Source organism: Mustelus asterias, chromosome 9 (genome assembly GCF_964213995.1).
Source record: "Mustelus asterias chromosome 9, sMusAst1.hap1.1, whole genome shotgun sequence".
NCBI classification, from domain to species: domain Eukaryota; kingdom Metazoa; phylum Chordata; class Chondrichthyes; order Carcharhiniformes; family Triakidae; genus Mustelus; species Mustelus asterias.
In genome coordinates this window covers 101588947-101601088 of record NC_135809.1, presented here as the reverse complement: position 1 = coordinate 101601088, position 12142 = coordinate 101588947, and the positions used below count along the sequence as shown (strand labels likewise).

At 41.4% G+C, this 12142-nt stretch overlaps 1 protein-coding gene across 2 annotated transcripts in view; it reads right to left on the bottom strand.

Annotated features, from left to right (window-relative positions):
• The window catches only part of sbf2 (SET binding factor 2), a 555079-nt gene that overhangs the window by 50180 nt on the left and 492757 nt on the right, over positions 1-12142 (bottom strand). For both annotated transcript variants that reach the window (XM_078220692.1, XM_078220693.1), the window contains exon 27: positions 671-867. In XM_078220692.1, the coding sequence (XP_078076818.1) occupies positions 671-867 (197 nt within the window). The remainder of the gene's footprint in view (positions 1-670; positions 868-12142) is intronic.

The window sequence follows — 12142 nt, the reverse complement described above, 5'->3', positions numbered from 1 at the left end:
AGGAAAATTCAGATCAATATTAGTCGCATGATAGATATCAAATTACAAGGCTAAATTAATGATCACTAATACAAGTAATTTTAAGTACTTAAATAGAATGTTGAAAAATGAATGTACCTTTAGCAGTCTAGTACAATAGCATTTAAGTCTATGTTTATGCTATGTTATCTACCAGATTAAGTAATACAACCATCAAAACCTCAATCCACTGTCTGCTTATGTACTTTGACTTGTTATGTAAGTTAGGTGCCCTATCATGCCAGGAAGAACATGATGTCCTACAGCACAGATATGTCCACTCCTGCTGGCTGATTGATGAAGTAATACATTTGGCAATCGTGCTTAACTGTGCTTGGCCACTTAAAATGATACAGACGGTACAGAAATCATTGATGAAGATAAAAGCAAGAGAACATGATTTGTAATAAAAACATACATTTATTTACGATTAAATAATTTGGACTTCTATATAATACCGAAAAAGAAACTTCTCATATCTTAACATTTAACAAATAAACAATAAGGATAATACGTTGCAAGTTGCATTTTCTAAATAATGTGATTATCTTTGAATCATTAGATTTTACTTTAAACAAATGCTTTGACAATGCTACTTTTAAAGTTTTAAAGTTAATAATGCATTTATGTGCTTATCAAAGAGATATCTCACCAGCTGAGTGTGGATTTTGGGATTTAAAGAGCCCCACAACTCCCTTTCCATGGAATCCGCCAGAGCGCAGCAGAACAGCCTTTGTTTTAGAGTGTTTCCAACACACAACTGGCAGCCTGTTGTGTCGATAACAACGTGCAACCTTCTGTAAGCTGTTGTCCAATACAGACTGAGGTACCACCACAAGTCCAGGATAACTACATTAAAAAAATGGATATGTTATGGATAATCTATCACCGTATGTTCAATGGTCAACAAAATACTTATTATTCAACACGAAATACAACAAAATTATATTTTGGTGCTTGTTCTATGAGAAAAATTGCTCAGTACTGTTAAAATTTTTGTATGGCTTCATGTATGAATATCTTTTATATATGGTATACAATGTCGAATAATATCTACCTGAAAATAATTCTTCCCTGCCAAAATAATTAAGATAAGTACTTATGAATAAGAAGCATCCATTCTACCAGATTCTCAGGCCGAAAGCTGATCTGATTGACAGACTTGGATACCCCAGAAAAGGCTGCAGTAATTGAAGGGATAAGCTTTATACCTGCTGGCTGTAGAGATTTCCAGGAATTAGGTTTGGAGGGTCATGATAATCGCGATGGATAATGGGACGTGTGTGAGGGTCAGGGTTGGCGATGGGGGAGATTTTGGAGGTGGTGGGAGTGAGGGTCAGGGTTTATAGATTTGCTTGTGAAGCCTGGAGAAAATATTCCTGCTTCTCCTGGACTACAACAGCTCTAGAATGGCACTTACCAGATGGACCAACCCCTTCTGACTTACCAGGTTTCCTGTTAAAATTAAGGTATGTAGTTACCTTATAAGATTTCAATGACCAACAAGCTTTCTGAGAGTGGATTGATCTCCTGCCCCTTGTCCTGCCTCCGTTAAAAATGGAAGGAGGCAGACTCGATGTAATCACATTTCAAAACTTAACAATTTAACTTCCCACCTGATCAAATCCATCTATTTTCAGAATTTAAAATTACCATGCATATGCCTTATACAAGAAGTTTAACTATTCTGGTTTCAGAATAGCAGACTAAATCTCGTTTATTTGCCTAGAATCTATAGATTTATAAAGTGTACTTCCATGTCATACTTAAAAAAAACTCATGACAAAAAGGCAACAATATGGTCTTAATAAATCCACTAGATGGCAGTGTTAGATCATTCGCTAGGGATTCCATACCTGTTTAACACACTAATTATAACCATCAAACAGAAACAGGAACTCGGCATTCACTCCATTAATCAGTGCATGCATTGTTTCTTCAGCTGGTGATGTCACTGTTGTGTGCCCATTCCCCCCCACCTGCTCACAACTCCCTGGGAGCTGGAGGAAACACAGTAAGAAGTTTAACAACACCAGGTTAAAGTCCAACAGGTTTATTTGGTAGCAAAAGCCACACAAGCTTCTTACTGTGTTTACCCCAGTCCAACGCCGGCATCTCCACAGCTGGAGGAAGAGCAGGGAGCGGAGATGGGAACAGGAGGGGAGACAGAGCAGCATGGGAGGGGGTGCAAGAATAATGTTGTGTGTTCTGTCTTAGTTAGGTCTGCACCGGATGCAGGCACTGCAACTGCATGCGCTGTGAGTGCACCCTGTACAGCTGCAGCGTCAGAAAAATGTGGCCTAATACAATTTCTTAGATGTACTAATTTTAGACATAACTTTGCAAGTATTATGATTGATACTAAGACAGGTCAGTTACAGACATTTAGTCTGGCAATGACAGCATGAGTTGCAGTCACCATTGCATTTTCCTTGTGATCACCAAATCCCAGTATCACATTGATGGACATTCATCAATGTCATGTGGCATCATCAATGTGCCACGTGGAACAGATTAACAGATTTAGCAGCTCAAAACTGGTCATCCATGAGACACTGTGGCAATCACAGCAGAACTGTGGAACACAATCTGTAACCTCTTGGCCTCACCTATGCTTCACTCCTCCATGTCTTTCAAGCTGGGTGATCCACTCTGGTTCACTGAAGAGCACAGAAGGGGATACGCTGAGAACAGTACCAGATATGTCTGACCAGATATGCCAAGTGCATGCTATCCAGTGAAAGAACATGCAATAGACAGCTGAACAATCGCACAAGGAACAGATCAGTTCAATGTTCCTCAGTCCTACCACACACAAATAAAATGAGGAGGTGGTACCATAAACTTCCATGTTCACAATGACGGCAGAGACCAGCACCTAAGATAAGCCGGAAACATCAGCAACAATTTTCAGACAGAAGTGCCAAGTTAGCAATTCTGTTTGAATTCCTGCTGCTGTCCCCACCATAAACAGTTGCCAGTCTTCAGTGAATTCGATTCACTTTACATTACACCAACAACAGTCGAGTGCACTGGACATAACGAAAGTTACCTGAATTATTAACTATCAGCTATAATACTGAAGACCAGTGGTCCAGAATATGTCCAACCGGTCCGAGTAAGCTACAACAGTAGCACACAATGAACCACAATGAAGATTGACCAAATATATTGCTTTCACAGAAGACAGGTTAAATCCATCCAGCCAGCCAATCACCACCCTATCAGCCTATTCTCAATGAGAAAAGGGCTGAAAAAGTTGTCAACTACCCGGTCAAGTGGCACTTAATCCGCAATAATCTGCACAATGATGCACATTTACGTTCTGCCAGGAATGCAAAACTCCCGAGTTCATTACAACCTTAATCCAGGCATGGGCATGTGGCTGATTCTAGTGGTGAGGTGACAGTGACTGGTCTTACCGTCATGGCAGAAGTTAAGTGTTGGCACTAAGAAATTCAACTAAAACTGAGATGGGGAAAAATTCTCCAGTAGCTCATTTCATATCTGGAACAAAAGTCAACTGGCTGCAGTTGTTGGAAGCCAATCATTTCAGCTCTAGGGAATCGCGATAGGCGTTCCAAAGAGCAGCACTCTCTAACTATCTTCAGCTGCTTCATGAATGAAATTTTCTCCGTCATAAGGTCAGAAGTGAAGCTGTTTGCTGATGATTGCACAATGTTCAATTCCATTCACAATTCCTTGGGTGAACATTCAGCAAGATCTAGCTGGGCAACACCCAGCTAGCTGGGCTGATAACTGGCAAGTAACATTGTGTGACACAATTAGCAGGTAGCAAACATCTCTGACAAGAGAGAACCTAATCACTTAACCCAAGATTAAGCAGCAACACCATCTTAGACATCCTCACTATCAACATCCTGGGCTCACTGCTAACCAGAAAATTAACTTGATCAATTACATAAACACTATGGATACAAGACCAAGTCAAAGATGCATAATCTACTCACTTCCAGAAATCCACCTACCATCTATATGGCACAAGTTAGGAATGTGATGACGTACTCTCTGTATGGCTGAATGAATGAAAATTGCAAGGACACTCAATAAGTTCAATGTCATGATCCAAGACAAAGCAGACTGCTTGATTGTTTAGACTGTGGATTATGTGCTATTTACCTCTCCGCACTATTTTTCTATCCTGCCTGCCAAAGTGGACAAGTTCAAATTTTCTCACGATACTCAATCTGCCAATTTTTTGCCACTCACTTAACTTGTCTGTATCTTCTTACAGATTCTCCACCCTCTCTTGACAACTTACTTTCCTACCTATCTTGTCACTGTCAAATTTAGCTACCATACACTTGGTCCTTTCATCCAAATAATTGATGTAGATTGTAAATAGTTGAGGCCCCAGGACTAATCCTTGTGGCACTCCACTAGTTACAGTTTGCCAACCCAAAACTGACCCTTTCATCCCTATTCTCTGTTTCCTGTTAGCTAACAAATCCTTTATCCATGCTAACGTGTTATCCCCCACTTGTGATGTGACAGCTTATCAAATGCCTTCTGGAAATCCAAGTGCAGTTTTACTTGTATCCACTTTGCTTGTTACTTCCTCAGAAAACTCTGATAAATTAGTCAACACAATTTCCCTTTCACATACCCATGTTGATTCTGCCTGATCAAATTATGATTTTCTAAATATCTTGCTAGAACTTCCTTAATAATGGATCTGAGCAATTTCCCTCTGAAGTATGTTAGGCTAAATGACACGTAGTTTCTGGACTGTAGACACTGAAGGGTCTGAATGAACAAAGAGACATAGAAGCTCAAATGCATAATTCCTTGACGAATTAGTGTAGGTAGGTAAAACTTAAAGAAAACCATTTTGGGTTTTATACATGAGGCATAAAATGAAAGAGTAAGGAATTAATACATTTTTACAAAGCGTTGGTTGGGCCGTGGTATGCATAGCACTAGATTTGGGGGCGGCACGGTAGCACAGTGGTTAGCACTGCTGCTTCACAGCTCCAGGGACCTGGGTTCAATTCCCGGCTTGGGTTACTGTCTGTGTGGAGTTTGCATATTCTCCTCATGTCTGCGTGGGTTTCCTCCGGGTGCTCCGGTTTCCTCCCACAGTCCAAAGATGTGCGGGTTAGGTTGATTGGCCATGCTAAAAATTGCCCTTAGTGTCCTGAGATGCGTAGGTTAGAGGGATTAGTGGGTAAATATGTAAGGATATGGGGGTAGGGCCTGGGTGGGTTTGTGGTCAGTGCAGACCCGATGGGCCGAATGGCTCTTTCTGTACTGTAGGGTTTCTATGATTTCTATGATGAGTCATCAATTTTATGAGTGAGGATAGAAGTTAGGACAAATGTCCACACACGCACAGAATTGTTAAAATATTAATTTATTTTTCGCAGAAAACAGCAGAGGCAAAAATCATTGCATCTTTTAAGAAGAATAAATATGGGGAAAGAGTGAAGGAACATCAATAGTTTTGGATAACTACAGTGTGATGTTAGTCTACCTTTAAGAGGCTTTTTTTCTAAATCATGTTTTCTACAGTTGTAAGCAGGCCTTTTTGGCTTCAGTTGTTTTCTCATTATGGCATTAGTTTGTCTGGAGGAGTCTTTTTATTCCTGCTTAAACTGTTTATTTTTACTGGGATGTTTATGACTCTGCATTGTTAGGAGAAAAACTGGTTGGCAGGTCAGGTGACAGGAGCTCTTTCATTTTCAGTTCTGAGCTGCAGGTCTTAGTTTTTAGAAGGGACAGCAAGGTGAAAAGAAGTGCTTCTCTCTCTCTCCCTGTTTTATTTGGAAATTCTGAAAACAAGGTCTTGCCTTTCTGAAGGGGAGAATCTGTTGTCTGGGAAGCTATTCTGACTTCAAACTGTTCTGGGTGTGTCAAGAGGACTAATAGAACTTAGAGTTTTCAATTCTCTAACCAAAGGACTCAAGTCCAGTATCACATGAGCTTTAGTCTTTGCTATGTTGAACCTGTTTAAAGGGTTTTGTCCATGGCATGGGTTTTGTTTGATTGGAACATTTTAGATACATTTGATGAGAGTTATACATCATCGTGGTTGTTTTGTTTGTAATTGATAAAAATTGTTGCCAATTTTCTTTCCATATATGTTAATTATATTCTTAAATAAATTTTGTTTGATAAAAGCTCCATGGGGATCATTTGAATCATAGCTGAGGTGAAACAGATCATGCTTACACTCGCCAAATTCAAGATGCAAAACATAAGATCCAGGCGGGCTCCATAAAACACTTTGGAGTTTCTGACCTGAACCATAACAATAGCTGGGACTGGCACAGACAGAATTAGCATTCCCTGCTATAAACATGTGTGTGTGCTGTCTCTGTGTTGTGCAATATTTCCTGATTCCTGTCCATTTTCCAGCTCTGTTCAGTTGCTGTGCTTTCTGAAATTGCACCATTAAATCCTGGAAATCAGCTGCTCCCCTCCCACTGTTGCTGGTATCACTGGAATCATTTAAATTGGTCTGTTTTTAATATTTTCATTTTAACCCCATATAATATCTGGTCTAAAATGAGAAAATTGGACATTTGCTGTCGGGTTTACGTTAAAAATTAAAACCAGAAATTTTCTTAAAAATGGACTGGTCAGAAAATAGGAAAGTAATAATCCAAAACCATCATAAAGACAACAGAGACTTTCATCCCACTGATCTAAATTGATTTAAAATTCAGGTATCATAGGTAAAACAGCAATGATCTATGAGGTCTACAGAACATTCTTCACAGAAAGCATTTGTAAAGATAATTACTTTAATTATGTTGTGAAGCAAAACATTTATGTTATAAAAAAAGTTAGAGAATATTGTTGCTTTGTTGAGCTAGCTTTGCTGTTTTCTCAGTGTGTAAATAAAAAATAACTTTATTATTTTAATTAAATTAATCCCATTATAATGGCCATTCTGCTTCTTCACCTTATTATGACCATAGAAAAAGGAGTAAGCCATTTGGCTTCTTCACCCCGCTCCGCCAATCAACAAGATCATGGCTGATCTGATGTGGCCTTAACGCTACTCTCCTTTCTGACCCCTATAAGCCTCGACTCCCTTGTCAATCAAAAATCTGTCCAAATCAGCCTTGAATATATTAAATAAACTCATGACTCAAGACCATTGTACTGCGATACCTGACTATATTTGCCACCACTGACCCGCACAGTTTCAAAATCCATACAAGTCATCATCTTGTTGAGGGTTCTAGTTCTTGACTGCAGGGGATGCTCTCTCTTCATTTTATTATAGAGGCCCTTGTTACTATATTTCCATTCTTCTCTTTCCCGACTGGCTTAGCCTTGAGTCATCGTGCCTTTGTCTGCCTTGTGGTTGTCCTCCCTGCAGTCTTTCTCCTTGTCCTCACAGGTAGCGAGTATATCGTATTTGGTGGACAGAACCAATGTCTGCAGGACCTCCTTCTCAATCTCTCCAAAATCCCTTCATTCTGAAGCCAGATTGATGAAGTAGGAATTCAGATACCATTCTTTAAGTGTATTTATTAATGTCACCAATAGACTTACATTAACACTGCAATGAAATTACTGTGAAAATCCCCTAATACTACATTTATTTATAGAATGCAATGTTACATATGTCTCCTTCCTAACAAACATTTGCTTGATCTGCATTTGAAAGACTGAATTAACATACATGATTCAGGTCATATTGATAGACCTCGGGTTACACAATTATACAAATCGAGATTGGGCTTTGTGGTTCAGTTGTGACTCAATTCCGACAAAGATGAGACATTTAAGACAGTTTATGGAGTGACAACCAATGAGCTCACCAGCCAGCCTGTAGAGGAAGGTATTGCGCATGTGCAGACCTCTGTGCATGTGTATTAGCAGGGGTCTGACAGACAGAGTAGTCAGGCCCCTGCTACTGCAGGCAACCTCAACCAGCAACCCCCCGCTCCTGCAATCGCAGGGGCCCACGGCTCGAGAAGCAGCCCCTGCTGCCCAGACCAATCGCAGCCCCTGTTCCCTCCCCCACCAATTGCAGGCAGAGTGGCAGCGGGCCTCTCCACCCCTCCATTGGCCCGCCTCCCATTGGACTGACCCCAGTGGCCTGTCCTCCGCAGTCCCCAACCCCCATTGGCCCCTTCCCCTAGCACACCACCATTGGCCCTGCTCCCAGCATTGCCCAGTGCCAAGGTGCCCAGTGGGCATTGCCCAGGTGCCAGGCTGGCACTGCCCAAGGGGCACCCCCACCTTGCACTCAGCCTCCCCAGGGGGGCCTCAATGTCCTCCGGTTCCACCGCAAAGCCAACACGACTGTTCCCCGTTCATGGGGAGCAGGTGTTTTCGTCACTGGAGAGAACCTCTCCTGGCGAAGCCATAAAGGCAAGCGAGCCTGGACGATTGAGCACTGGGCTCGCTAAGCAGATGCAAAACAGCATTTGTATGCATTTAAGTAAATGAATCAGCCTCTCGCCCACTTCTGACCGCGCCGAAAATCTGGATGTCAGAAAATCGTGAGAGATGCGAAAATGGGCACCATTCCCGCTAGCTGCTTTATACTTTAAAACTATACTTCAAAAAAACTAAATTGACTGCGACACATACTGAGGCCAAGAGAGCCACTATGTACACGTGCAAATTCTTTATTTATTTATTTTTCCTTAGCACCAGTCACCATTTTTGACCTTGCATTTTTCCATTCCCGTTCCAGATTTGATTTGCCAAGTGTCCCAGACTCCCTAAAAGACTTGCGCCAACGTCCTATTCTACCTCATTAAAAAAATCATGTTACAGCATTCAACAATCATTATATAGGATTAGATTGAATATCAAGTCCAACCAGTTCACATTGGTATTTATGCTCCATCACTCAAGCCTTATCCCATTTTTTTCTCAACTAAATCTACCATCATAACTGTCTATTCCTTTCTTCCTCATATAGCTTCCCCTTAAATAGATCTATATCTATCACCTTGATCACTCACTGTGTAGTCATTTGCACATTCTTTCACTCTGGGTGAAAAAGTTTCTTCTGAATTCCCTATTGGATTTCTTAGTGACTATTCTATAATTATGGCCTCTCATTATACTCTTCCCCACAAAAATAAATGTTCTTTCTGTACCCTATCAAAACCTTTCATAGTTTTAAAAACTACTATTGGGTCATCCTTCAGGCTTTTTATTCAAGATAGAAGAGACTCAGCCTGTCAAGCCTTTTCTGATAATGTGAACCCACACATTTCTGGTATCATCCTCTGCTCTCTCTCACCCTCTCCAGTGCCTCTATGTCCTTTTTATAATATGACAACTAGAGTTATATGTAGTACTATGCCTTAACCAAGGTTCAATACCGGTTTAGCATAACTTTCCTATTTTTCAACTCTGTCCCTCTAGAAATAAATCCTAGCCCTTGGTTTGCCTTTTAAATGGCCTTGCTAACCTGTGGCAGAATTTACAGTGTTTGATATATTTGGACTCTGAGCTCCTACCTAGACTTACATCTTCCAAGTAATAAGTGGCTTCCCTATTCTTGCTACCAAAATATGCTACCTCATATTTATGTGCTGAATTTATTCTGCCATTATTTTTCCATCCTGCAAGTTAATCAATGTCCTTCTGTAATTTGTTGTCAGTCCTCTTTAGTATTGGCATGAAAAAGACCTCTCAGTCAAAAGACCAGGTCAGCCCTTTTGCCATTTGTCAGTTCTCCTGATTTGTCTTCTCCTATGTCACTTCACGTGTGGCTCGGGCAATAATTCAAAGATTATTAACGATCGAGATTCTGCTTTTCAGCGTGGGGCCCAACTCCTGATACTTTTGTCAGCAGGATCTCCTCCATATTCCTACCTATGTTGCTTATTCCAACATGGACCACAACAAGTAGATTAAATCCCTTCCTTTCCAGGCTCCTCTCCAGCCACCTTGAGATATCCCTTACCTTGGAACCAGGTGTCAACTTGCTGAGGGTTCTAGTTCTTGACTGCAGGGGATGCTCTCTCTTCATTTTATTATAGAGGCCCTTGTTACTATATTTCCATTCTGCTCTTTCCCGACTGGCTTAGCCTTGAGTTATCATGCCTTTGTCTGCCTTGTGATTGTCCTCCCTGCAGTCTTTCTCCTTGTCCTCACAGGTAGCGAGTATATCGTATTTGGTGGACAGAACCAATGTCTGCAGGGCCTCCTTCTCAATCTCTCCAAAATCCCTTCATTCTGAAGCCAGATTGGTGAAGTAGGAATTCAGATACCATTCTTTAAGTGTATTTATTAATGTCACCAATAGGCTTACATTAACACTGCAATGAAATTACTGTGAAAATCCTCTAATACTAAATTTATTTATAGAATGCAACGTTACATATGTCTGTCTCCTTCCTAACAAACATCCAGTGTCCCAAAAGTCTTTCTTCACACAATTTTGATTTTAAAAAATGATCAGTAAACTAAACAAATTAGGTGACAGCCTCTGGTGGGGTACTCTAGCTAAAACAAAACATCAAAAGGAAACTTTCGAGTGAAATTAAAATGTTGGTCCTGGGTGATTAAGCACCATCGGTCACAGAAGTCTTGGAGTGTATCAGTGAACACTGTGTGCCCCCTCTCCAAGTCCACCTGGCCGCGAACATAGCCACAGTAGAAGGGCAGACAGTTGTGTCACATAACCCCCTTGACTGCCCTCTGCCTGGACCTGTTAATGGCCACCTTGGCCAGGACTAGGACCTTCCCTCCCCACCGGCCCCCACTGCACTGGGTGAGTATCTCTGTGCTTAAGGTACTTAATCAATATATACTGTTCATATTTATATATGTAGCTTTACTATTACAATTAACACCATCAATATCTGCCGTGTAGCACCCTTCAATCACAACCCCCTCCCTTTTTCCTGAAACTGTGTTTTTCCCTGGATTGTGACAATATTCAGGATAAAACTGTTCCTTATGTATCGGAGGTTCTCAAACTTGTACTCTAACTCAATGAGTCACAGCTCAATGAGTCTGAGACAGAGAGATTTGAGATGGAGACATATCTTGCAGAAAGATTTGTTTTGGACAGTCTCACTACCACAAACTCCCACAATCTGTAGTCAAAACACAATTTTTTTTCTGGACCCGTTCTATTGTTCATGAAATGTTACAAATCAGATTGCTGTTTAAAAAAAAGTTACAGCTGATTGAACAAGCTGCAACTTTTTTAAGGATTTCAAATGGGGCGGCACAGTGATTAACACTGCTGCCTCACAGCGCCAGGGACCCGGGTTCAATTCCTGGCTTGGGTCACTGTCTGTGCGGAGTCTGCACATTCTCCCCGTGTCCGCGTGGGTTTCCTCCGGGTGCACCGCCTTCCTCCCACAGTCCGAAAGGTGTGCTGGTTAGGTGCATTGGTCATGCTAAATTCTCCCTTAGTGTACCTGAACAGGCACTGGAGTGTGGCAATGAGGGGATTTTCACAGTAACTTCATTGCAGTGTTAATGTAAGCCTGCTTGTGAGACTAATAAATAAACTTTAAACTTTTTAACTTTAAATGGAATGGGAAAAATTAAACTCTCGCTGATCCTAAGATAATCAATAAATACATTGAGGTTAACCAGTAGGGCCCATTAGAGATCAAGGGGGCAATCTGTGTGTGAAGCTGCAGGACATTAGAAGGATGTTGAATGAATACTTCGCCTAGGTCTTCACTCAGGAAAAAGAGAATGTACATACAGAATTCAGGAAAAAGGACTGAGAGGAACTTGTACAGCTTGACATAGGAAAGGAAGAGGCATAGGAGGCTCTGATGGGCTTAAAAATGGACAAATCCCCAGGCCCGGATGAATTGCATTGCTGGTACTGTGGGAGGGGGGCAGAAAATTGCAGGGGCTCTGACTCAAATTTTTAATTCCTCGCTAGCCACATGGGAAGTCATGATGTGGAGATGCCGGCGTTGGACTGGGATAAACACAGTGAGAAGTCTCACAACACCAGGTTCTTACTGTGTTTACCCCAGTCCAATGCCGGCATCTCCACATCATGACTACCATCGACACCGCAAACTGCCGGCTCCGAGTGGAGAGGGTCTCCAAGAAGATCGCGCATATCGACATAAACCTGGTGTTGTGAGACTTCTTACACATGGGAAGTGCCAGAGGACTGCTAAAGTGGTTTCAAGAAAGGTGG